The sequence below is a fragment of the Notothenia coriiceps genome, unplaced genomic scaffold (genome assembly GCF_000735185.1).
Source record: "Notothenia coriiceps isolate Sejong01 unplaced genomic scaffold, NC01 NC01_scaffold00037244, whole genome shotgun sequence".
Taxonomy (NCBI): Eukaryota; Metazoa; Chordata; class Actinopteri; order Perciformes; family Nototheniidae; genus Notothenia; species Notothenia coriiceps.
The window spans coordinates 540,279-567,094 of NW_011369945.1; the positions used below are offsets into that span (position 1 = coordinate 540,279).

General features: G+C 43.3%; 2 protein-coding genes across 5 annotated transcripts in view; both read right to left on the bottom strand.

The window, feature by feature from the left end:
• The window catches only part of LOC104965166 (gamma-aminobutyric acid receptor subunit beta-1-like), a 417,189-nt gene that overhangs the window by 119,021 nt on the left and 271,352 nt on the right, over nt 1-26,816 (bottom strand). The gene's annotated exons all lie outside the window — the stretch shown is intronic.
• Nucleotides 1-26,816, bottom strand: part of fermt2 (FERM domain containing kindlin 2) — a 50,796-nt gene that overhangs the window by 7,216 nt on the left and 16,764 nt on the right. Inside the window, exons 4-16 of one of the 4 annotated variants that reach the window (XM_010793153.1) lie at nt 20,253-20,381; nt 17,814-17,846; nt 16,003-16,228; nt 15,762-15,864; nt 15,389-15,496; nt 12,672-12,806; nt 11,995-12,044; nt 6,843-6,967; nt 6,622-6,728; nt 6,314-6,532; nt 3,395-3,415; nt 1,855-1,979; nt 1,593-1,734 (exon numbers count right to left, since the gene is read on the bottom strand). In XM_010793153.1, the coding sequence (XP_010791455.1) occupies nt 1,593-1,734; nt 1,855-1,979; nt 3,395-3,415; nt 6,314-6,532; nt 6,622-6,728; nt 6,843-6,967; nt 11,995-12,044; nt 12,672-12,806; nt 15,389-15,496; nt 15,762-15,864; nt 16,003-16,228; nt 17,814-17,846; nt 20,253-20,381 (1,523 nt within the window). The remainder of the gene's footprint in view (nt 1-1,592; nt 1,735-1,854; nt 1,980-3,394; nt 3,416-6,313; nt 6,533-6,621; nt 6,729-6,842; nt 6,968-11,994; nt 12,045-12,671; nt 12,807-15,388; nt 15,497-15,761; nt 15,865-16,002; nt 16,229-17,813; nt 17,847-20,252; nt 20,382-26,816) is intronic. The other 3 variants (XM_010793154.1, XM_010793156.1, XM_010793157.1) reach the window with 3 other exon arrangements.

Genomic DNA, 26,816 nt, shown 5'->3' on the forward strand with positions numbered 1-26,816 from the left:
GGTTTTTCCTTGGTCACCGGGTGGGGCTTCTCTCTTTTTTTGAGGTTTTAGTGTGTATTTTTTCTCGAGTCGTGTGTGTGTGTGTGCTTTGTTGTTGTGTACGTCTGGCGTTGGTGTGTTCGGTTGGGTGTGGTTTACTGTGCGGCCGGTGGTGGGTGTAGTGTTGTGTTCCAATGGCGAGCTGTTGATAATAGGTGTGTGGTGTTTGTGTGAAATGTTTTTCCGGTTGTAGTAATGTTGTTATTTATATGTGTTTGTGTTTGTCGGAGACACTCGCCTCGCTTGTTCTTCTTCGCTCTCTCGTTGTGTAAATTGATAAATCTTTATAGTACTCCACATTTTTTCTTAGTTTAGGTTACACACGTTCTGTATTTTTTTTTATTTTTCCTATTTCGTATTTTTTCTTTCTTACGTTGATCCGATTGTGTTCTTGTCTTTATTTGGGGATCAAAAACTTTTCTAAACTTAAACCAAACTAGTTGGGATTTTTTTACAACCTATAACTTTTCATTTTATGTTCGTGGGAAGGTCACCCACACTTCTCGGGGTGAACCATAGGTTTTTAGTAAAAAACGGGGTTTCAAACGGTGGTCTTAACTCCGTTAAAGGGTGAGTTTGGAATTTTTTTTTTTAGGGGCCCTTTTCGTACGGTGGCTTGGGGGATACTTCCTCCATCCAGGTGGGGGTTTTTAATTTCGGGTCCTTGGGTTTCATTTATTAAAGTTTGGAAGTTGTTTTGTAAGGAAAATAATTTGTAACCTTTTGCCCGGGGTATCTGGGTTTGTGGTCGGTGTTGTTTCCGGAAATGTTCGGAATTTCCGTTAATTGTAGTTTACCCACGGGGTATGGTGATTGTGGTGTCGTTTTTGTGTGTTTTGGTCGTTCGTTCATTTTTTTCATTCGGTTTTGGGTGGTTTGGCTGGAACCAGCGAAATTGTAAGAACTTTTTCGATCGTTGGGGATGGAAGTAAGGGAATTTTTCCAACCTCTGGTTGAGGGACTTTCACAGCGCCGCTGCGCCGGTACCGCACCCGCCGCCGCAAACACCCGCCGTTGCGAGGCTCCGGCGGATCCGGCGCTGTGAAAGTCCACCGCCGTTGCGAGTCTCCGGCTGTAACAGTCCACTAACGCCCGCGAGGACCCAGGTTCGATTCCGGCCTGAGGTCCAAAAAAAGAATTTAAAAAAAGAAAAAAAAAAGGAAAAAAAAGTATTTTCTAAAAACTCCCGTTCATCGCGTCCATTCGCGCGACCCACCTATCACATCTCTGCGCCCCACCAGTGGGGCGCGCCCCACACTTTGAGAAACGCTGCTTTAAAGACGTTCACCCTTGGGTCCATTGTTTGTTTTTTGTATTCCCTCCAGAGCTTCCTGAGAGTTGACCTTCATGCTAATGGTACAGACTGACAGAGCTGAAACATAATACCTAGGTTGGCGAGGAGGCATGAATATGATGTGAAGTAAATTAATGAACATATTGTCTTTTTCCCGTTAGAGACAACATTTACTGCCAACACTGAGTGAGAACCGGCTGCAAATAACAGTGAAAATAACCCATTACAGTAAACCGGTCATATTCAATGTGTTTCCTACCATCTTGATCTCCCAGTTGACGTTCCACTGCTTCATGTTGCTGAAGCGCCAGGTCTTAATAGCATCTCCAGTGCTAGCATCCATGCGGATCAGACGGTTATAAGTGATGCCGATCAGCTCCTCCCGCTTCCCCCCCTGGAACCTGCAGAGAAGAAGGAGAGATAACACGGTGAAATCAAAGTGTGTAGATCAAATGACCATACGAGTCACTGTCAGCGAATAAAACAGAGCGGGGGGGACGGAGATTTAGGTGTCAGCTTACTTGGCAAGGAAATGAGTCATTCCAAACTCAGGAAGGGACTGCCACGCCTGGATGAAGCGCATCTTGGCCTCGATGAGACTCATCTGGGCTACGTTCTGATGGGCTTCAAGGATCCGGGTGGAAATCTGACAAATACACAAATCACACACACACACACACACGTTACACACAAGACAGTTCAGCTAGCTCACCATTTTAGCAGCCAAATGCATCCCATCACCGCACTTAAACCACCTGAAACCACATCCACTAACACCCAGTGCGTAAACAAGCTGTGGCTCATTCCATGAAGCCAGCAGCACACACAGTGTCAGCCAATCAGAAGAGGTCTGTCACAGTAAAATGGACTTCACACAGCTACAAGATGACAGACAAACAAAACAAGCCCCCCGAGGAGCCAGGCTGAGGTTAATGTGTGTGTGTGAGTGTGTGCATGCATGTGTGTATTCCCCTACTGTCCCTACACCAGTGTCAGGGCTGCAGCCTTTGATCAACAAATTAAACTGGAACAGAAGTGTAACAGTGAATCAAGAGCAAGTAATAGTTCATCAAGCTAGCGCTGCACCTATCGATCGTTATCTAGATTAATCTATTAATTGTTTGGTCTATACATTTAAAATTAAATGTAAGAAAGAAGCTAACTGTCCATCTCGATTTTGCAAAGCCCAAGGCGATGTGCTGATGTCTTGTTTTGTCATTCCAAACCCGAAGGTATTTATTTAATATGAAATAAAAAGGAGAAAATAAAAAAAGGCATCTTCGGAAAAGTACAGCCTTTTCATTCAGCTAATCTATTAGTGCAGTAATTGGTGCAGCCCTAAATCAATCAAAGTGAACCTCCCTCCTGTTACAGTCATCTGCTGATTACCATGATGCTGTTGAGCTTCATTAGACAAATGTAAAGTTGGAAGAACAAACTATAGATTTCCTGAATGTCAGGAATTATTGATGAGGTGAATCTTTTTGTTTGTGTTCAGAAGCAACTTTCATTTAGCAGTCCTACTTCAACTGCATTAAATATAATACATGCAAAATAAATGAATTCAGCAAGTTTCTGGTTTCCATATTTTACAGATGGAGCAAAATGCATTACCCACAAAACAGTAAAGATTCCCTTAATATAAAAATTACCTGTTTTGATAAATGGTGGACATTAGCTATACAACACTGGTGTTAAATGGGCTAAAACATGCAAAATATTTGACTGAATCTCATGTTTTTTTAACATCACTCACTGGTAATTTAAAGAAAGATGGAAACAATTCAGATGCATGGATGCAGATTGATACAAAATATATTGTATCAATACAATGATGTGTTATGTCCTTGTCTTATAGCACCCTGAAAACATTAGAGGTTACGACAAAACAAATAATCTAAGGGTTATAACTACTCTACTGTAAGTACCAGCCACTAAGACATGTTAGACAGCAGCACTACTTTTGGTTAGGTGAGGAAACCAGGACACAAAAGTGTTCAGCTTCTACAAAACATGCACATACAGCTCAAAGGCACCCAGTGGACACACAGCTCAACTTACCAAGTCCCTGATAGAGCCTGGCTGGAGATGGGAGGAGGGGGTGGGAGAAGGCAAAGAGGAATGAAGGAGAAGCATACAAGGAGAGAGAGAAAAGAAAGAAAAAATAAGACAAAGAGAACAAGCAAGTAAGATCAATGTCAGGGAGGAAAGATCCAAAAACAATAAAGTCGGAGGCTGTAATTATAATAAAAGCAATAAAGTAAAGAGGTGGGCTGTGGAGGTCATGCAGAATTCAGCCACAAGATGGAGAGAGAACAGCAGCAGTAGATTTTTTTTATTTTAAAGGAGATAAAAGGAGAGAACACAACATGTGTGTGTTTCGACATCAGGGAGGTTGAAACAGTACATTTCATTATGGCTGTTTTTTTTTTTTTAGGAACATATTTTCAGAATAGTTTAATAAAACAATACCACTTCTTCTCTGCAACTCCCCTTTAATCCACAGGATGGCGATATGCACCAAGCAGGAACATTAGAATCACCAAAATGTTAAAACTACCACGTCTCCATACTCCAGGAGTTTATAATTGTGTCTTTAATCCTCTGTTTAGTTGTGTAACTGTATAGATATGTACCCTAAAGATAAGTGTATCCGCTGGGAGCTTCAGCACGGAAGTCTCCGGGGATCAGGCTCGCAACAGGAAGTCCAGTTTATGGCAGATGGGGAGGCGTAGCAGCTGACTGAGAGCAAACTGGGCTTTTCCCAGACAGTTTTCCCGCGCAGCATTCCCAGGCACGGCTCATTTCCTGATGCCCCACACCCACTACAGTAGTACCCGTGTGTGTGTGTGTGTGTGTGTGTGTGTGTGTGTGTGTGTGTGTGTGTGTGTGTGTGTGTGTGTGTGTGTGTGTGTGTGTGTGTGTACATACACACACTGTAAATGTAACACTGCTCTTTCATGTTGTGTGCCTGGGGATACCCCATATCAGACTGGGATTAAGGGTGAGACTGGAGCCAGAGCAGAAAGACCCCCGGCCCCCTGATGGACACACACCCTGCTGCTCTCTGTCTGAGCGAGCCTCGTATCCAGGCAGTGTATTAGCCATGGAGATATTTTGAAACAAAAAACAAACATGATCTGCCTATGTTTCTAAAAAATGTCTGTCCGGCCACATTTAAAGAAAATGGGTCAGTGAAATTCAAACAGCTCATGATTTAGAAAAGATAAAACAACAGTTATTATGTTAACTACACCTCCCATGAGGTTTTCATAGCAAGCCTGTGGTTCATGGCAGCAGTAGTTCTTACATGCAAATACTTCTTGTTTTATCTTGATTTCATTAATGAGCTGCTATGGGATCACAGTCTTTTAGAGAAGAATACGGTAAGGAAACATTAGTATTATGAGTTGTCCAGATAAAAAATACAATTTATATCTCAAAGTGAGGTTTATTAAAAACCCAAAAACTAATGCAACAGAAGCTCAGCAAGAAGTTAACACACAATAATCTACGGCTTTGCTGGTCTGAACGATTCGATGTGCATCATCATGACCTGGTTTCATGGCCACCTGAACATGGATTGGTCACTCATTTGTAATGGATGTTCAATTCATTTTATGTTATTGACCAAACTATATAAGGGATTTCCTGACTAATATAAGAGAGAGAGAACATTTGAAATATGAGAAAGAGAAGTGAAACTTTATTTGATACTTGTGTAACTTTGGGTTCATCTTTATTTTTAGCAGTTATGTTCTAGGAAGTGGACTTCAGATTAACCTGAAACAGCACTCCCATGGGAATGGTTTAAACATGAGCTCAGTAGAATGGTGTCATACTCATGTTTCCTGTATAACAGAAGTGTACAATAAATGAAGCAGAAGTGTGTCTGTCCCTCTACCTCTCTCCTTAGACACCCAGGTTATTCCAGACCATTTCTGAGTCATCACTTACCGTACCAACCCCCCACTTTTTCTACTACAACTTAAACAAATCCAGACTGAGTGAGTAAGCAATAGGAAGCATCTCCCACCCCACACCCTCCTCACCAATCCCCATTAACACAGCCATGGCAGCCGTGTACTCAGCTGGTCCCATGTACACACACCAGCCTGTTGCTTACATGCAAATATGCTGGGCACATTGTAACATTTCCCTAACGCTTATAAGATAGTCCAATCTTTATTAGTGTGTAAATTCCACACCTGGTTATAAGATGTTTGCCGATATTAACGTTTAGAAGTGACCGTGTTTTACAGTCAGATTAATTAAGCAGTCCAGCAGCTGAGATCTCGAGACTTTTGTCCACAAGAGCAGAGAAATTCTCCATTACAGTCGGACATGAGCATCTTTACTGTAAAACACGTCGAGTGGTGTGGACGTCTGCTGTCCTGGTTTCCCCTCGGACCGAAGGGGGGGGGGAGAAGGAGCGGAGGGAAGAGGAGGAGAGTTTAGGAGGGGGAGTAAAGGGAGGATACATTCCAGTGCGAGACAAGCCTGATGCCAGGAGGCGCCCATCTGGGAAGCATCAGATGCATCCAACTCCATCGAAACAAGTAAACAACCTCGCGAATAACACACATTAGAGCAGATAGTAGTCTTCCGTGGGGCGACTGTGGCTGTGAGGGAGTGTGGTCGTCTTTCAACCAGAAGGTTGTGGGTTCGATCCCAGCCCATGCAGTCAACATGTCGATGTATCCTTGGGCAAGATACTTAACCCTGAGTTGCTCCTGATGGCATGGCCAACGGTGTGTGAATGTGTGTGAATGTTAGGTCCTAGAGTAAGGTACACTGCTCTGTATGAATGGGTGTGAATGGGTGAATGACATGTAGTATGTAAAGCGCTTTGAGGGGTCTCAAAGACTGGATAAAGCGCTATATAAGTACAGTCCATTTACCATTTCGTATGTCTGTCTCTTTGTAACTACCTTCCTAACTTCAGAGGTGTGTTTAAGCTCCACAGACTGCTTGGCTTACCTGCTTGTTCTTGTACTTCTTGAGATAGCGCGGGGACACCAGGCATTCTGGGTTGATGTCTGTGGTGATTGGCTCGATTAACTGAGGGTCAGGGTTCATGTGTTGCATCTTGAGGAAGGATAGAATGTTCTGGACCTCCAGGTTGTAAGAGCTGTCGGCCATGGTCTTTCCTTTGGAGGCCAAGCGGCATGCAGCCATCCAGTGGGCGTACTGTTTCTCCTGGAGAAGAGAGTCACAAGCTGATGATTAAAAACGGTGTCGAAGAAGACAGGAAATGATCAGATATTGTGAGTTCAAGTAAGTCTTACCATGTCACACCGAAGCCAGATCTCATTCATGCCATCCGCCACAGGGATGAGCAGCTTGATGTTGAATTTCTGACTCGAGATGTTAACATCTGGAGTTACCTCACAACCTAAGCATGGAGCGGAGCGGAAGAAGAGGTCAAAGGTCACACCCCTTCATTAGACAGAAAAATAAAGCATTGCATTCTTGCATAGGCATGACATGACATCTTTCGTGTGTCTACCTCGAAGATTCATTTGGTGAGCAGGTGTCCCATGTGACTCCTCTTTACTCTTGTAACAGGAAATGGTGATATCCTTGAACGTGCACCAGTACTGCTTATAGCCCTTCAGTGTCAGTTTCTTGGGCCTGGAAAATAAAAAACACCCATTTTCTTTATTATTATTATTATTATTATTATTATTATTCAAGAAACAGGGTGGGGGAGGAGAGGACACATTAGAGGTTTCTCAATACTCAAATTTCCCCTCCTCGACTCCTCGGTCCTCCAGTAGTGACCCGGAAATGAATTTCAGCGCGCCATTTTGAAGGACATCTCATTTCTCTAAATGCACTTCGAGTACCGAGCGTCGAGGAGGCTCTCTGGAGGAGCTCTAACCGAGGAGACGCTGATGCATCCTCCACGGCTCCTCCACGGATGCATTTCCGGGAACGGTGGAGGCGTGACGCACGGCCGGAATTATCTCAGCCAATGAGGGCTCTGCATGCATCCCCTGGATATTATTTTAGTAACTGCTTTCATCGCGACGCGATGTTTACAGTGAGAACAGCTGTGAGGTCCGTGCAGGAAGCAGAGCAGTGTGTAAAATATATATCACTCAGTATAACAGGCCTACATTACTCTCTGTATTTGTATGCTGTTTAGTAGATATCTACAAACAAAGAGTCGAGATTTTTCTAAGACCATTTAGTGCTTCACATAATAAAATACACAACGGCTGTAGCCTGATTATGCTTTAGGAGCAGTAGGTGTGTGTGGTACAGTGTGTAGGTGTGTGTGTGGTACAGTGTGTGTGTTGTACAGTGCGTAGATGCGGCGGACAGACGGGTCTCAGTTGGTTTGGTGTCCTATGATTACTTTTGATACTTGTACAACTTTTGGCCCATAATTTCACTTCCCCATTTCGGCGACCAGAGAGAGGGGTGGGGGGGGGGGGATATATCCAGTCTCTGATTGTGTTACGTTATTATGAGAGTGCTCTCATACTTGTTTGATTCTGAATTGTATATATTCATATAAATATATTGTGTGTGTATTGTCCGCTCTAGTAGCCTTGTTATTGTCTCATTATACCGCCACTTCAATGTATTTAAAAGTAAATATATTATAAGTTGTCATGAAACACATCTGTCCATTCAGGAGTGCTACTTGGCGCCTCCTGTCATCATTAATGGGACGTCTCCTTTAAATGACCGCTCAGAGGAGAGGAGTTTCATTTCTCTAAACTGCTGCTGCTTCCACTCCTCTCTCCCTCGGTTTCCCCTCCTCAGTCCTCGCTTGCCAATCTTCCTGTGAGCGTGCACCAAGTCTCGAGTAAGAGATTTGAGGATAGGAGTGTTCGAGGAGGGGAAATTTGAGTATTGAGAACGCCTGTCCGTGGTTTAGGTCCCTCCCTCCAGGAAGCATGGAGGGCGCAAAAGGAACCACGAGAAGCAGGGAAATTAGTTTTAAATTGGTCCTTTCCCCCCCTCTGAGAGTGTTACGGAAGCAGACGTCCGTTTTTGATGACGCCGCACAGCCTGTTCGTCTGACAGCAGCTCTGTCCCGTTATTTTCACAACACCCCGCCACACATTTACTGACAAAAACATTGTATCATCTTTGTAGACCCCATAAATAAATAAATAAGAACTCATTCTCAAAAAAAGGATAAACCACCATTCTTAAAAATGTATAAACGAAACAATAGTTTGTTAATATTGATTAGAGTGGCAATATAAATAAAATAATTTAGAGAAGAAAAGAGACGATTGTTATCTATTTTCAAAAACCCAGTTGTTACCATTCATTGGATCGCACACTTTGTTTGTTTGTGTGGAGGTTGATGTGAACACATTTCATTTTATTTAAATACACTTAATGACTGNAGGCCACTTAACAGGCCAGGCCATCAGGAAACCCCCCGGTCCTCCCGATGGCCAGTCCGGGCCTGGGTACAGGAGGCGTAGAGCGAGGGATCATTGTCCACAAGTTAATCGATCGCAGATGGCGTCGTGATCGCGGACGAACAAAAAAAACAACTAAATGGGTCGCGAAATATACCTGGGCGGCCGTTAATATACCTGGGCGGCACGCCCAAGTAAAGTCTATGTGTGGGAAACCCTGACCTGAATTAACCTTACGTGACGTTCATGAGGCTTTATACCTCGGACTGTGGTCATAAACGTTATAACGGTCACAAACCTGTGAGTCATGCAGCTGACGTGTAAGTTAGCAGAACTTTCCAGAGAGTTGTGTTAAGCTCCTTCTGAGCCCTGAGGTGCATCTTTCAAATTGTCAAATATCATGAGCTTTTCGGATTTGCTGAAGGAGATTATCAAGATATTTGGCAAGATACAGCATGCCATTCAAGTCTGAGTGAGAAATTGCATCAGATGGTTTTACATGCTGGGGTGAGGATGATAAAAAACAGGGTTTAAATAATATTGGAAATAACCAGTGTTTCTACACTGAGAAGACTATACATTGTGTCAGAATCTCTCAAACAAAAGTGATTCAACACGAACTTCAGAACGTTGTGTTGAGAGGAAAAAAAGCCTCATAAGGTGTGTTTGTAAAAAGGTGGCCCATAACCTATTACAGGTTATTTAACTATATTTTATTACGGTGTAAAATATTTTTTGTTTTATATTAGATTTCTTGTTTTTTATATTTTATGTATGCACCATGACATCAAGTCAAATTCCTAGTATGTGCGAACCTACCTGGCAATAAACCTGTTTCTGATTCTGATTCTTTAAATCACTGCCTTATTTCCAAACTAACCACAGCCAAAAGCAAGGGAGTTCCAAAGTTCAGAGGACATTCAGTGGATCTCTAATATGTTTTACCATGCAGAGTTTATCAAAGACATTTACAACGTAATAGTCAAAGGTTTTTCAGCAATGTTTTAGTGAACTTGTATATAATCCTGAGATGTTCGAAATGAACAAAATGTGTGGACGTTAGAAAACAAAAATGCAGCCGTGTCTTCTAGAAGAAGTTCAAGATAAATGCCTCCGGGCGGTTTCTGCACCGGAGGTCGAAGGGCATTGTTCTGACCTGCCAAAACAAACTAGAGTAGTACTGTACATTCTCCATACTTTATAGGGTTCAAAACTCAGTGTGAAAATACTTGAACAAATATTTTGCGCTAGATAATCAACATATGACACACATTACCACCTTTATATTAAGTAGGCCCAATGTATAGAAATGTAATTTAACAATCAAATAAAACAGATGCTAAAGAATATCAAGCCTTCTTTTGCTTAATGTTGTCAAATATGTCCATCAGTTATAATCCCAGTACACGGCGTGAGTGACAAATACCGGATTAAAAATATTGGCCCAACAAATCGGCCTGACCCAACACTCGTCATAATCAGTGCTTGAATTGGGCCGGTACTCACGGGTAAGCAGTACCGGGACTTCTGATTTTTACCCATCTGCGTACTGTTACTTGTTACTTCTTACTCATGACGCATCTAGGTGGGCTGCGCATATTTGTTGTGTTTATGCTTAGTTGCAACTCCCACCCAGTAGGTGGCTCTGTAGCCTGCGATAGACTAGAGCAGGCACGGGAGAGAAGGAAAGCAGAAAAGACATAGGCCCCGTCTCAGGTCGGTTAAATGAAATCCTTGCTTCCCTCACTTGTGTCGTTTCCCTAGAGGTTTCTCAATACTCAAATTTCCCCTCCTCGACTCCTCGACTCCTTGGTCCTCCGGTAGTGACCCGGAAATGAATTTCAGCGCGCCATTTTGAAGGACATCTCATTTCTCTAAATGCACTTCGAGGACCGAGCATCGAGCATCGAGGAGGCTCTCTGGAGGAGCTCTAACCGAGGAGACACTGATGCATCCTCCACGGCTCCTCCACGGATGCATTTCCGGGAACGGTGGAGGCGTGACGCACGGCCGGACTTATCTCAGCCAATGACAGCTCTGCATGCATCCCTTGGATATTATTTTAGTAACTGTCTGCTTTCATCGCAACGCGATGTTTACAGTTAGAACAGCTGTGAGGTCCGTGAAGAAAGCAGAGCAGTGTGTAAAATATATATCACTCAGTATAACAGGCCTACATTAATTTCTGTATTTGTATGCTAGGTGTGTGTGGTACAGTGTGTAGGTGTGTGTTGTTGTACAGTGCGTAAATGCGGCGGACAGACGGGTCTCAGTTGGTTTGGTGTCCTATGCTTACTTTTAATACTTGTACAACTTTTGGCCCGTAATTTCAATTCCCCATTTGAGCGACCAGAGAGAGGGGGGGGGATATATCCAGTCTCTGATTGTGTTACGTTATTATGAGAGTGCTCTCAGCCTATATATTTATATAAATATGTGTGTGTATGTGTATGTGTATGTGTATGTGTGTGTGTGTGTGTGTGCCTTGGCAGTCTCTGTAGCCTGTTATTGTCTCATTATACCGCACTGTCAATGTATTTAAAAGTAAATATATATAAGTTGTCATGAACACATCTGTCCATCAGAGTGCTACTGCGCCTCCTGTCATCATTAATGGACGTCTCTTTAAAATGACCGCTCAGAGGAGAGGAGTTCTCATTTCTCTAACTGCCTGCTGCTTCCACTCCTCTCTCCTCGGTTCCCCTCCTCAGTCCTCCGCTCGCATCTCCTGTGGGCGGCACCAAGTCTCGAGGAGAGGAGTCGAGGATAGGAGTCGAGGAGGGGAAATTTGAGTATTGAGAAACCTCTAATGAGTACAAAAAAGGCAAAGTCACCAGGGAGAATAGGAAAGGAGCCAGCATTGGACATGAGCATTAATGGAAAACCATTAGAAGAGGAAATGCCTCTTGATATCCCCCCCCCTGCCCCCAAACCCCACCCTCTATAGTTTATACATTTTATGAGACAATCACCCCAGGGGCCACCTGCTTGTCAGCAAAGGCTCAAAGCCAAAAGAGAATATGGTTTAAAAGTATGCTTGGTCCAACTGCAGTCACTTTGAAAAGCTAAACTGAAAGCTCAGCTTGTAAATGTCCTTTGGCAAACAATGCAACCATTTACGCTGATTCAAAACAGACAACAGCTTTCTCATTTATCCAGAAAATGTTGTTTCCTGGTACTCTGGAGACACTGCGCCCACTCGTACACCATTTTATTTTGTGACAGTGCAGGAGTTCTTATGGGATCAGGCAGCTCTGTATATGTACTTACTTGAAGACTTTGACATAGTCTGCTAGCTCAGGAATAGATGTGATGTCACCCTAGGAAGAAGTAAAAAAAGAAAAAACATTGTTGGTATAAACTTGGAAGATTTTAATATTATGTGTAAACAAAAGAATGACCTCAAGCTCAACTTTGTACAGTTCCAATGTCATTGCTCGGTACAGTATGCTGTAGATTCTTATGTAACATCTCAAAGTTCAGTTTCCTCTGATAAGCTGTAAAAACGTAACACATTCTTGAGGCAGGGCTGCTGTAATAATAATAATAATAATAATAATAATAATAAACACATATTTGTTTCATATCCATTTAACACGCACCCTTTGGTGGGTTTGTTCAAGTGTCAAATCTTTCAGTAGCAGAGCTCATAAAAAACTGCCAAATGTAGCCCTTCCAGTAAAATTAATCGTCATTTCCTGTCCCCCGGCCAGTGTACAGAGTCTACTGTATGTAGGTTTCTGCTCCGGTTTAACAGGGCTGATGAAAGGACACTTCTTTCAGAATACAGTAGAGAAACAAAGGACAAAACCATGTCCAAACACAGAGCCAAGCTTCTGTAATTGGGAAAATAAATCCACATAATGAGTTTGGAGCCCAGTACACGTAATCCACAAACAAAAGCCATTTCCTGTAACGAATGTGAAACTGTGGGAGTGTCGTCATACCAGTATGTTGGACGTCTTCCCTCCTTCCAAGGTGATTTCCAGGTCTGACAGGGCTGCGTCCACCTCGTCCACCTCCTTCTCACTGTTATTCATGTGGTTGTCTGAAGACATGATTGACAGCTTGTTGATGTGGTACTGAGGAAAAGACAGGGAAAGTAGAAGCATTTAAAAAATCATTTGGAGCACTTCATTTTCTGGGTTAACCAAGGTTTCTAAGCATTTTATAATTGGAGTTTACATGATGTATCCAGACCTTTAATATCTAACTTCAACTTCAGACCTTTCAGGGTCTAGAAATCAGAAAATACTGTCCTAGATTTCCTCACGCAGAAATGTTTTTATTGACATCCTCCTTTTTAGGCCCACATTTACAATATGGACTTTCCCAGCAGTTTTGGTCAACAAAAGCTAATACAGAGATAAAAGTTAAATAAAGAATGAACAAATAACAAACTCCTACAAAGTTTATCTCCAACAACTTCGTCGTCAGTTGTGCTGACTTTCTAAAGTTTCCTGCTATGTGAGCTACTGGTGTACAAACCCTCCAACTTTGTCTTATAAAATTGAATTGGACTTTGATAATAGCCACATACATTCTTTATAAGAGGTCTCGGGCATTTATGTTAGCAAGTGCTGCCAGCATGCACCATTGAGTTCACCGGGGATGAAACAATGACTTTTCTCTTTGAAGATGTTGAAAATGAAGGGACTAGTTTCAGGATGAGAAACAGATTAAGTGGTTCGTGATGATTTGTCACTGAGAGAAACAATGGTTATTGTGCTGGTGCAATAGTTTCAGAGTCTTTCTTTGAACTGAAAACTGGCCAAATAAAATGTTTTATAGGAAACATATGTGAGACAATAAAGACGAAAGAACATTGGGAACACCAATTCTTCAGGATGGGGCCATTACTGAAAACCAGACTATGTTTACCTCTCAGTGTGAGTCAGAGACACTAAATACAACTTGTTGACAAATGGTATTTATAATGTCAACCCATCACCAACCCCCCACCAATATATGAATGAACAGCTGCAGAGAGAGTGGGTGATACAGAGGCAGAGTTTGGGAGAGACATGTGAGGCTTGAGCTGAGCTAAGGTTACAGAATGTGGGACAAAGGGCTCGCCATGACACTCTGTTTCTTCTCCTCTTTCGCACCGACATCCTTTTTAAAAATCTGCTTCGCTTTGGAGCTTGTTTCGGGTTTGTGTGACGAGTGCACGTGTTTATCTGCTGAGGGAAAAAATACAACCTGTGCCCAAATTTGGTGACTCTGAAGTTTGTTAGCGTTCTTGACTCCTTATGTCATTTCTAAGTACGGCCAAAGCAAAACGACCAGGTGATGGTATGCTAACACAAGCCAGTAACATTCTGGATGTGGACAATCATTGCTCTTTTTTTAGACCCTGTGTATCCACTCTCCCCGGTGAGACCATAGCCAAAAGCCCTGAGCTCATGCTGCCCAGCTGAAACATAGTAGTGCTAACAGACAGATAGCGACAGAGTAGCTTCCAGTCTAAACACCCAACTTGGATTAGCATCTCTGTCAGGAAGAGTAACAAGAAACCAGTTAAGTGTAATTATATCCGATCTGATGACACACCTAACACCTCACAGTGTAACACGGCTTTTAGAGGAATGTGAGCAGGTCTATGAGGTGGTGTCTTGCTGGGGGTGGGTGGTCTGGGCCTGGGTCCTGTGGCCCAAGATGCTCTATAATTACCCTGGGGGTGAGGACAGGGTGGCGTCCTCAGGTCTCGGCACACACAGTTTATGAGGGTCAGAAATAGCAGGGCCACCACCCCCAGACTACAGGGGATACCTGACGGGGCTAAAGGGGCTCACATCTGTATATCACTCCCACTGATCCACATTTATCCTCCTCTTGATCTACGTTTAAAAAGAGTGATAAGTGTGAGTCTGAGGCTTTCAGAGGCTCCAAAGTCCAGGCCATATCAGTCTGTGTGAGAGGCTGCAGCAAGTGGCCTCAAGGTTTGCAGAAGTTACTCAGTCACATAAAGCTGGCCCAGAATACAAACACGCTTGAAATCCCTTAGTACGAGAGAGAAGATTCAGTGCTGGAAGAATATATTTTTAGGGCTTCATTAGGTTATTGTTTATTGACAAGAACATTTATGAAAATTGAAAAAAAAGAAATATGATATTTAAAAATCACATTTGGTTTCATTCCTCACCTGACCTTGTTTCTAGGTGACCTTTCATTCTGTTAAGTCAAGCAAGGGTTATGCATTAAGGTCTTTCAAGTTAATTATAGTTACCTAACCCTCCTGTTGTTTGTTTTGCCCCCCTTACTTGTGTTCCCGGTCAACAGGAGGGTTAAAAGCCTAATAATTCAGTGTTCTTGATGAAATATGAGTCATTGATAAACGGAATTAATTAGTATTGAGGCATACCGAGAAGCGCAGTGGGAATATGTGTGAAGATACGGCCCCCATGAACTCATTCTGCACCATTGTGCAATAGCCAAGTTTTTGTGTGCGAGCAGCAGAACTGGTAGCCATATGTCTCAGCTTTGGGTGGAAGCCCATGCAATTCATTAGCGTGCGGTTGAGTAGGCAATGTGCCCATTGCCCAATGAAAAGAGGACTGCAGGTCTTCAGATTTCAGACCCTTTCCAACAAATGCTGAAATGGGAAAATGTAAATGAGGCACACACACAGAAACACACACACGCAAACAAACAGCATATTTACCTGCAGGGCAGCAAACATCATCATTTCCTCCTCTGTGCACTCAATTTCCTCCAGCAGGATGGCCCACTTAGACTGTTCATAGAGCTGGTTCACTCGGATGGCATCATACTGTGGAGAGGTTTGTCACAGAGGTTAACATGCATATAAACTAACAGTAGGGAAACACACTCGCAAGCTCTTTCACTCTCTGATACACACAGGACACAACAGGATTTTTGTGAACCAATCAAAGAGAGAATGTATGTGGTAAATGGGAACATGTCTGCTTTCCACTCATGACAAGATATCATCTTTCTGGCACACCATGCCCTTTTTAAATGTCCTCAGGGATTCTGTCAATAAGGTAACATTGTACTTTGTCTTTGGGACGTACCTTAGGGTTGAGGTCAAAGAAACTGTGGTATTTAAACCTCAGCAGCAGCACCTCATTCTCCTTTACATCCTGCTCCATCAGAGACCTGGATGAGTCCAACCACCTGTACAGAGTGAAACATGTTGTTTTAGACAAACACCCTCTATGCAGCATCTTTGGACTATTTGAATGAGCTGACATAGCAGTTCTGACTATATTAAATGTAACCAAGCCCCCCAACCACTACAGACAGTCCTCTCACCCCTGGTTGATTTTAGCTTTGTCCAGCAGAGACTGGTGCTTGTAGAGTTTGGCCAGGATGTCTGGTGAGGAGATGGGCTGGCTAACAGCGAGGATGCTGGGGTTTCCCTCAGAGAGGGGGCTGTCCCCAAACCAGGCGGTGGTGGGCGACAGCGGGCTGCCGTCTCTGGAGTCATAGGTGGGGGTCATCGTCTTACTGTACAGGCCTGGGCTGGAGTAGATGCTCCCTGAAAACACACAGTCATCAGTTAGCCCCTTATAGCACATTTTCATTAAAATATAACTGTAATAAAACTGTTTTCTCACACTGACACTAATGAACACTCCCATGTCAAAGCACAAATTGCACATTCACAAATACTGTACATCAACAACAAAAGCATCAGATGGAAAAGAGGTGAACACTTTTCAAAAAGCACACACACTTGCAGCCTAGCGAGGCCAGCTAGCGGTCAACACACCATGTGACTACCAGCCCACACTCTGCAGATGAGTGGCTTCAACCATGTTCTCCTGCAGATGGTTGATGTGGACCAGCATGCAGAAGACGCAGAACTTGTTCAGGGTCACCCACTTACTCACAGTTTAAAAACTTGCAGGAATGCACAGCAAACTACTGCACAACTGACCACAGAGAGGAGAGGGGGGAAGCTAAGATATGGGAGGATACATGGATAATAACAAAAACATGTAAGATTGTCAAATAATCAGCCAAATCATCATTTTAATTAGTCTGAGCTTTGGCTCCAAATATTAGCGGGCCACCAAAGTGAAGCGGTTTGCATTTCCTGTTGGCTGGCCTTGTGGGAGTATTTTTGGCCCCTTACCCTCGCATTCCCTCTCTCCTTCTGTGGGGCCTAGGTCAAGAAGCAACACTGGCTAAACCACTAAATCCCGTCTGAAATCAGGAAGTGTGTGAGTGTGCGCGTGAATGTTTGTGTTTGCGAGCTGAGGTCATGAGAACAGGGTGCAGGCTATGGCCATGCATCCCTTGTGGGGGAGGGGGTTATTCAGGGATTCTTTCAAGGTTTTTCCATAATGAAGAGTGCATCAGGTCAGAGAGAGTACTTCCGTCTCCCAAGGGGTCTCCAGAGGAATCCCAAATATCCAGAGAGACCATGTATAAGGTGAAAGCTGGCAGCCCATTCAAAATACAGCTAGGCCTCCTCCATCCTGTTTACGGACTCTCCAACGCAGGCGAAAAGGCACGAAGAATGTTAACATAGCTATACTCCCTAATGCTCCCACACTAGGGATTCATAGGGCTTATATAGATGGAGCTGGACCACCATGGGCTGTTAAGACTAGAAGTAGACCAGGAGAGGTTTGTCAATAAATAAAAATGTCTCTTGTGGATTTGATACTTACACAAAGTTTCTGTGTGGGCTGTTGGTTGTGGCATGTATGTTGTATCATTGACCAATAATCATCACTGTTCTGATTTTGAAAAAAAAACACTACAAATAATATAATATTATATAACTCTTGACTATCTTATTAAAGGGCTAAAGGTGATCAGCAATACAGCTATTAAAAACAGTCAGCAGAAAGTGTGAGCAGGCCTGGGGAAGCTGAAATAAAAAGCGAGCTTTGAGCTAATTTCTCATCAGAGGCAAAGCCTTGATCATGTGACTGCACAAATCAGCTGACTTCCTCTGGAAGAGCAGTCAGGTGACTTGGTTGCTGGTTCAAAAGGTTACAGATCTCATGTGGCCTCAACACTCCAGCCGTGGGGGGTAAAGACGAAGGGGAAGGCGAGGGTGAGTTTGAGCGGTGCTGAAGAGTAAAGGACAGAGAAAGAGGAAAGCTTACCTTTGACAGGTCCGATGTATATTACCTCAGAGGCTAGGATGAAAAGAAAAATAGTAAGAGGAAGAAAGACAGGAAAGAGGTAGAGGGAAGAAGAGGAATGGGAACAAACAAAACAAAGTGGACAGATTTAAGGTAGTTCAAACCAAACAAGGACAGGAGGAAACAGAAAAGAAAAGACAAAAGTAAAGACATTCAAAACTGGGGAGATCTGGGGCATTGCCATGGTTACTGCAAGCTGTTAGCCACAGAGCGGATGACTCAGTTTACCCTCTTTGCAGAGTGGATCACCCTGAAATGACTAGTGAGGCTCAGTCGTTTCCATCCTATTCATAGCCTTCTGACACAGCATGACTGATTGAAAACCCAGGCAAGGCGTGGGTCAACGTGACCCAGCCATGCATGTATAATCTGCAGCACATATCTTAAAGTACTGGCTCTCTGAGGTATGTTCTCCACGTGGACAGGAAGCATAATTAGACACAGCATGCACTTCAACTTGTGGCAGGCCCCGAGGGGACTCGTGGACTGGCATCACCATGGCTCTTTCTCTGAGTCATGACAGCAGTAAAGGATTAAATGAGCAACTTTTGTGAGGCACTTTACATATATGTCCAGACGGACCGGGGACGTGGAGTTTCCTAAATGATATATTTAAAGATAGAGGTTGAGGTTTTGGAAAAAGATTGTCAGCCTTTAAATAAAAATAATTGGTTGTCATGTACTCGTATAACCTTGGTGTTCACCATGTTATTTGCTTCTGAGGTCAGTGTGGACCTGACTGTAGAGAATATATACTGTGTGTGTCTAAGCTACTATACAAGGAATATGTTTGAATGTGTTTTAAAAGTATTATCAATTACAAAAGTTATTCCAAAGATGGGGACGCAAATGCAAAAGGTCCCTTAAAAAAACTGAGGTAAACCGCTGACAATTCTTTTCCTGATGGAATAATCTACTAACTATATACTCAATAATTTAGTCTATATAATATTAGCGGATTGTAAAATCGAAGGTGAAATTTTCAAATGACTAATCTCACCAACAACTGAGATTGAGTTTACTATCACACTAATCAAAAGTGTTGAATCTTATTCTCATTTGAAAATCTCGATTCGGGGAAAGTTTGGCCAATATGTGCTTATAAAAGTAACCTTAACAATGATCAAAATAACTCATTAGATCATGGTGAGATGTAGTGACTCCTCCCCTCTCAGTTAGCTGCACATGAGAACGCTTTGATTCTGATTGCATCGCTTCCTCTCTGAAAACCTTGTGATTCCTATCAGGAGATATGACCCAGCAGCCCTTCCCCACATGGGACGGAATAACGTCTTACAGCTTGGCCATGAAGTATCCTCTCTGACTGTAGCATGTGATCTGATCCGATAGGGAGGATACAGGAAGTAAGTGTGTGTGCGTGCACTTACTCACAAGGGAGACGCACGAGAGACTGGTGACAGTCAACAGATTCTGCAAATTCCTGTTGAAACCGTTCCTCTGCACAACAGTGTGACCCGCTGAATACAAAACACATCTGTACTGGAGGCGGTAATGTTGCACGCCCTTGAAATGTGATGATGCAACTTTGGGTGTGTTTGTCATGACAAACACGGCGAATACATCATCTGCTGTTAGATACTGTACACAGTGAAGCAAATGAGCAGATTTACACTTTCTTTGTTGTGAGAACGCTTCAACAAGTCCACAACGATGTTCTGCTTTCTTTCCACTCACATCAGTGTGTATACGCATGTTGAACGGAGTCTAAGGAGCCAGTGGACGGACAGACAGAGGCCGGGGCAGAAGAGACTCGATCCACACAATGGCTCCCATTCACCCTGTCTCTTAGCGTTAGCAGTTTTTAGGTAATGCTAACTGTGTGACAGGAGCACAGCCTGTTCTGTTCCTCCCTACTCACATGGCTCTCCCATCTGTGGAGGAGGGAGGAGGGAGGAGGGCTGCACTAACTGCAGTCGTGTTGCCTGGTTTGGGTTTAAAATGGCAGCGTGACCAACTATGTGTGGAATCTCAACCATTCTTCGTCCTCCCTGCCAAGGAGTTGGAAGCCAGGGCTGTGGATCCCCAGCAGGCGTCTAAACTCACACAATCATATTTGGTCACTTCAGGCAGGGTGCAGCAAACTGGAGTTATCTTAGTGGGTTTTTTCGAAACCACCAGCGCAAATCAGACATGAAGAAGAAAAAAGACTGGAGGACGCTCCATAGCAGCCAGAAGAACCTGTTATCAACCTGCTGCTTGAGGGAAGCTAAATTATTGCTTTTGACAATGTATACAAATAAAACCCAAGGCTCCATAGCTACTCCAAAGTTCACCTTTAACCTAAAAGGAACTGACTTTAGTTTGCAGAATTTCAACTCCTTGGTTAAATCTTTTATATTTCAACAAAGATGATGAGACCATGTAAGAGTCACTGCTCACCTGATCCAGGGGTTAACAGCGGACCCTCCAGCTCCAGATCGTCCTCCTCTGCCTCCTCCAACTTTTTCTTCTTCTTCTTGGGATCACGGGGCTTACGCAGTAGAGATAGCTCCTCTGGGTGGCGGATATCTGGAGGGACGGAGAGCAAGAAGGTTTAATGATGTCAGATAAACATAAGCTTGCCTCACAACAAAGCCAAGCCGCTAAGGACAACAGTAACACACCGAAAACATACAGTAATTTGTGTCGTTTCAACTATAGAATTCCAATAAAACCTCACAAATGATGCGTAGAATATAAGCCGATAAAGTGACTTCATGGAAAAGGGGTAGAAAGAGCAAAGGGACTGAGGAGATGAATTGTAGACAGCTGTGCACGCGAGTGGTGGAACATTGCAGATCCCTTTTCTCAGGGCCCCAACAAATCTTGCTTTAACTGTAATCCCAAACTTAGACAGGGCAGACATTACCTCTATCTCCATCTCACCCGCCTCCCTCCTACCATTCCTCTCCCACATAAAAACACTTGTCAGCTGCTTCTGGCGGGTATTAGGATTGCACAGCTCTCACAAAAAAAACAAAAGTGAAGATAATGCTACTGTAAATGAAATAAAGAACCACTCCCTAACATTGTGTGTGTGTGCTGTGAGCAAGATCCCAATCAGACAGTAAAATACAGTACAGTGGATATAATGAGTAAAGCAGAGCAGCTCTCTCCCCTCCATCTCTGGGGCTCGGAGGCCAGGGAACCATCACTCAGCAGCACTGATGTTTTAAGATGGGCTTGGGATGGTTCTGACGCAGCGGTGAGACGGCCAGGATGTGTAGGGAGCACAATGGATGGGATCGGTCTGGAAGCACATCTGGTTCCTCAGCTGGATAGGGTTTTCAATCCAGCTATGCAGATTCTACATAAATCAATTAAGCTAAATGATATTTGAAGGCCTTTTTTTTTATATATGAATCTCACTTTGTTTCGAGCACATCTGCTGACATTTACTTTTTCATTTATTCATATCCATTGCGTTAAATCATTTTAAAGATGAAGGATTTGAAAGGTGTTGCAGACTGATTGAAGAGGTAGCTGATGGTGTTGAGGGGAGCACAAGCACTCTCAGGGGGGGGGGGGGAGAGAACGTACGCTTGGTGAGAAAGCTTGTTTGGTTTGTGTAACTAAAGCAAAAGCATTCCAGGAGTTTTAAGAACTACCAGATGGGAGCTCGGGAGCTCACCCTCTCTCCTTCTCTCTCTCTCTCTCTCTCTCTCTGCCTCCGTTTTACTTCGTTCTCGCTCTGCTGCAGCGGTGAGGCGCAATCCCTGTGCCCTTATACAGCCATGTGAGTAGCATGCGTGCTGCCGAGCTTTAACCCCACTGAGCTGCGAGAGGAGGCCAATACACACAGAGAGTGAGTATCAAACTGTCACACTGTGCCTTTGGGTGAAGTATTGCAGAGGCATGTGGCGTTTAACTACAATGGCACTTTTCTGCTTCAATATCTACGAATAATGTATAAAACCCTCTATATATCAACATTTTGGCGCAAAAAACAAACCATTGTCACAAACCACAAAATCTCCCTGACACCACAATTCAATAAGGTAAATATTTACGTTCTGATACATTATCAGAGGGAATTTTTCTCGTTAAAAAGGTAGCATTTTTTTCTCTACTGAATTGCCTGGAAAGCAGAGGCGTGGGAAAAGGGCTGGTGGCTTTAATGAGTTGACTGATATGTGTTTTGTATCATTCCTATGAAGGGAGTAGAGGTGTAGTCAATATGATAGAGATTGTCTGCTAAAGTATGAATACCAGCAAACATATTGAGATAAGTGTGAAGAAATCAAGTTAAGGGGGAAATACAAAAAAATGCTCCGCCAGTATTTTTCAGATGGAAAAGTGTTAAAGTCAATTTACACTGACATACTTGAATTGAGTGTTGAAGTGGATCATTTAAGAATCATGATCTGGTGGGAGAGACTGCTCCTCCACTCACCACATACTTGTGGCCGGTGTCAGGGGGGGGGGGAGGAAGGGTGAGTGATAGATGGAGTGCTTACACCATCCTGGTTTATTTCCATTAGAAATGACACCTTAGACAAAAAGACCCCAATCCTCCATCCTGCAGACATGTGGCAGGATCCAGGAGCGGAGCCAGAGGAGAGGTGTTGACTGGGAGCCAGCTCCAGGTCCACTCCTTGGAACACATGATTCACTGCAGTGAGTAAGGCCAGCCGCAGAAGAATCACAAACACCGTCACAGTCTAATTTTACAACGCTAAAGTTTACCGTACAAACACTGAGACCCTACATGGACAAAACAAATGAAAGATGAAGGATTTCACCTTCAGTTTCCCCCTGCATTTTTCTTAATGTGATGAATAGATATAGTGAGGCTGACGGATCAATGGTCAAGAGCAATAAATCAAGTGCTTGCTCGGACTAAATAAAACAAGCGGTAACTCACTCTCAGCCTGATGGGAAACAGAAAATAATATGAATCAGAAACAGGTTCATTACCAGGTACGAGGAATCTGACTTGATGTTGTGGTGCATACATAAAAGTAAAACAAACATTTAAAAACACAGTTCTATCTGTGTTTCATCAAGTGGAGTACATGGTGTGGATATTCTAGGCTCTATGAATTTTATTTGAGAGATGAGTTTGATTTGTAGCCTTCAAAAAAGTTAGGATTGTCAATTAGATACACTAGAGTTACTATTTCTGGCTATAACTCAAAAGAAACAACTCATAAGTTGACCTTAGCTGCTTAGTGTCAAGGGGTCCTCTTCACCAATCAGACAGGGGGCTAAAAGGATACTCAAAAAGGTAAAAGTTGTGCTTCAATTGAAGGGTTGGCGCTGAGGCAGAGACTCCTCATGTGTTATGACAACAGGGGCCAGCTCACTCGGGGCCAGTCAGGCAGACCACAGGTTGATGTGCCATAACTCTGCTGGACCAAAATGATGAAGAAACAGTCCCACACAAATCGAAAAAAATCTTTCTCGGGAACAAAGACAAAACATGTCTCTGCGATAGGCTTTCTCAACCGTCAGCAAACTCCTGAGTTCTGTATGTATATTGCCAAGCTCAGGGGGGGTTCTATCCAACGCAGAAATGGAGATGGCTATCCATGCCTTTATTTCATCCCGGCTTGATTATTGAAATGCTCTGTTCTCCTGCCTCAACAAAACATCAATAAACCGGTTACAACAGGTCCAAAATGCTGCAGCCAGATTACTCACTCGGTCCAAAAACACATGCCACATCACTCCGATTCTTTCTGCCCTGCACCGGCTCCCTGTCCATCTCAGAACCCAATTCAAAGTACTGGTCTTCACATATAGAGCTGTCCATGGCCAAGCCCCAGCCTACATCAATGACCTGATCCACCCTCTCGCCACAAACCGGGCCCTGAGGTCCTCTGAGCAAGGCCTCCTAAGAACCAGGCTAAAGACTAAGGGGGACCGTGCCTTTGAGGTGCTGGCCCCAAGGTTTTGGAACAAACTCCCCCAGATAATAAAAACTTCTGCCTCAGTAGAGATTTTTAAGGCGCAGTTAAAAGACCCACCTTTTCCCGACAGGCCTTTGGGTCGTTGGGGGAGGTGAGTTAGTAGCTATCGTTTATTGGTGTTTTATTGTATGTATTACCTGCTGCTGTTTTATGCCTTTTATTCTACATTGTATAGTTGTACTTTGAATTGTGTCCTGTGTACTGTACTGTAAAGCACTTTGTACATCCGTGTTGAGAAGGGTGCTATATAAATAAAGTTTGACTTACTTATGTCCCGCCTTATTGACATACATCCTCTCAGCCACTTTCCTTTCCTGTCTGGGCATCCATTAGTTATGTATTTGACTCATTCTAGGGTTTCGGTGCAAACAAATGGCAACAGTTACATTGCTGCTGCCCCTTGCATATTCCAGAGAATGTTGGACTCCCACACATGGTAGCAAAGGAGTGCTTACTAAAAAACCCACAGTGGCTCAGCCTGACTCTGGTTACTATGAAGTGCTGCGGCCTACTTTTTGTCCCACCTCAGGCCCCCAGTCCCACGATCATGTGTTAGTCACTTGTGAAAAGTACATTGTGTGTGCTGGCTTTGCAAGAAGAGTAAAACAGAAACAGAAGGGAGGAGGTGTACGAGTGTGTTTAATGTGTTGGAAGTGAGTCCAGGTTGTCTAGACGGGACAAGCTCATGTCTGGAACTTAATTTATTTGGGCTTTCAACTGTCGGTTGGATAGCCAGCCATTAAAAGGTAATTTATAGAGAATTTAACAGGCATTTTTCATAATTTTCTGACAAAGCCTAATCGTTAAAGGAAATTAATCATTAAAGCATACTGTGAAAAAAAATATGTTGTTAATTACCGTTTCACAACAAAACACATTTCATCACTATAGTTGATACATCCTTAACACAAAGAAAGGAACTAAAATGCTGGTGTTCAGAGAGTTGTTGACGCAGTTAAACTAAAAGTGGAAAAATCCCAAATGCTTATGCTTCACTATCAAATGAGCAGTGCAGCACAGGATGTGCGAGCTGCCAAATGTACTCAAGGGTCATAACAGGAGTGAAACTGAGTGATTTCCATTCAGTACAACGGCCTTTTGCTGAGTCCTCCAGGTTCCCAGCCTGATGGACTGAGTCTGTGTCAGGACACAGCTGCCGTGGACATGGGAGAAGTACAGCGGAGATAATCGGTTTTATACTTTTAACTTGGGGTGTCATGTTGATTTTCTATGCTTTCCCACTGTACTGTATGTACTGTCAAGGGTTGGAGTTGTGCTAAAGAGACAGAAAAGCAGAAAAGGAAAAGCATACTGTAATATAAAAAAAGAGCAGAGAGATGTTTAAGGGCTATCATTCTTAACTACACAGGGGTGAGGACAAAGACAGCTATAAACTATAATGAGAACTAAACTTGGAACAGGAAATAGCTTCTGTGTTACTATCAGACCGGACACGCCACAGCAAAATTAAAAATACATCCAAAAAAATTAGTGTGGGGAAAAAGACGGGGCCAAAGGTGAGTTGCACGTCACTAAAAAACTAAAAAGAAAATCTCCACTGACATTCTTTTTCTGTTCCTGTCTCTCAGTATCTCCGCCCCTCCCTTTCTGCTGTCTGGAGCGAAGGCCAGGGTGACAGACCTCGTCTCTTCCTGTCCCGTCTGATTTTCTAAGCAGGGCAGCTCTCAGGGATTTGGCAGAAGAAAAATGCACAGGCAATTGTAAAACTCAAAGTTTCCCAGATAACGATGAATGCTTCCAGGTCAGAGCGGCTATATGTAAGCTGTCATACGAACAGTTACAGTAAAGAACTTTCCGGCTCTGCTTTAGGCATGCATTAGTGCACGGTGATATAGAAACACAACAGTTAAAGCAGGTCAAACTAACGGGTCATTTACTGACACCGTACATCTCACAACTTCTGTGCACGTGCCATGTCAGCAAAAAGCAATTTGTCCTGAATTTCGACAAAGATCACATTGATTTATTACAGAAGAGTTACAGAAGACACATTCCTAACAAGGAATGAAAGACTGCATGCCAATTTCTCCCTCACCTCCTTGTCTTAGATTTCAAAAACAGTCTCTTTGTATATTTATACTACATAAAATGTGCTATTTGTTCTTTTCATTTCATAGAATTGAGTCTTTTGACCCAAGAATCCTTCTGGAAAAAATGAAAAACCACTGGAGCTTGTGGTCCTGCCTGCTGAACCCAGACCAGTGAAAAAGACAACAGGTGTGCTATGACCCTGCAAGGATTTATATTGGTGTCACTTCTCCAAAACTGCCAACTCTACTGGAGACAGTGAAGGCAGGGCAAGGGTCACAGTCTGAGCCGAGGAAGAGTTCAGAGGTCACGGTGTGTGACCTCTGACACGTCGACTGGGCTTCGTGGTGCCAGTGATGGTAGGTATCGATGGTGTGTATGTCACCCTACTTACACATTACTCGGGGACAGTTACATTTGGACGTGTTATTAGTGGAGAGATGCTGGGTAAGCAAGACAGTGAGCAAAGAGTATAGCTATGTAGAGCCTGCAGGCAAAAGTTAGCCAAAAAGGCAGCATGATGTGTAAATCTGATATTATCAAATGATTTAAATCAGATACAGGTTATCAGGTTTTGCAATGCAACCTCAGTTTGAGCAGTTATGTTGGAAATGGAATTAATGTTACTTTTATGTATTTTAAGTCAAGATCTGTTACAATTGTTGAATGCTGGCGGGAGTCTCTTGTGATGAGGCACCAGTGGTCGCGTTAACCGGAATATTTTCCGAATATTTTTCTTTTTTAACAGTGATGGAAAAATCTGAAAGCAGTCTGTAATTTTGACAGATTAGAACAAACTCGGAACAGCACCAAATTTTCCCCGCGGCGAGGCTCCGGTGTTATGCCGTGTTATGCATGCCCGCCAAGAAAGGAAATCATATCGTTTTCAAACCGTACTTTGCCGTACGAATCATTGAAATGTCTGGGAGTTTTTGCTTTACGCTGTATGGGCTCCAGCGAGTGGGCATGCATAACACGGTTCACGAGCGTGCGCCACCCCCCC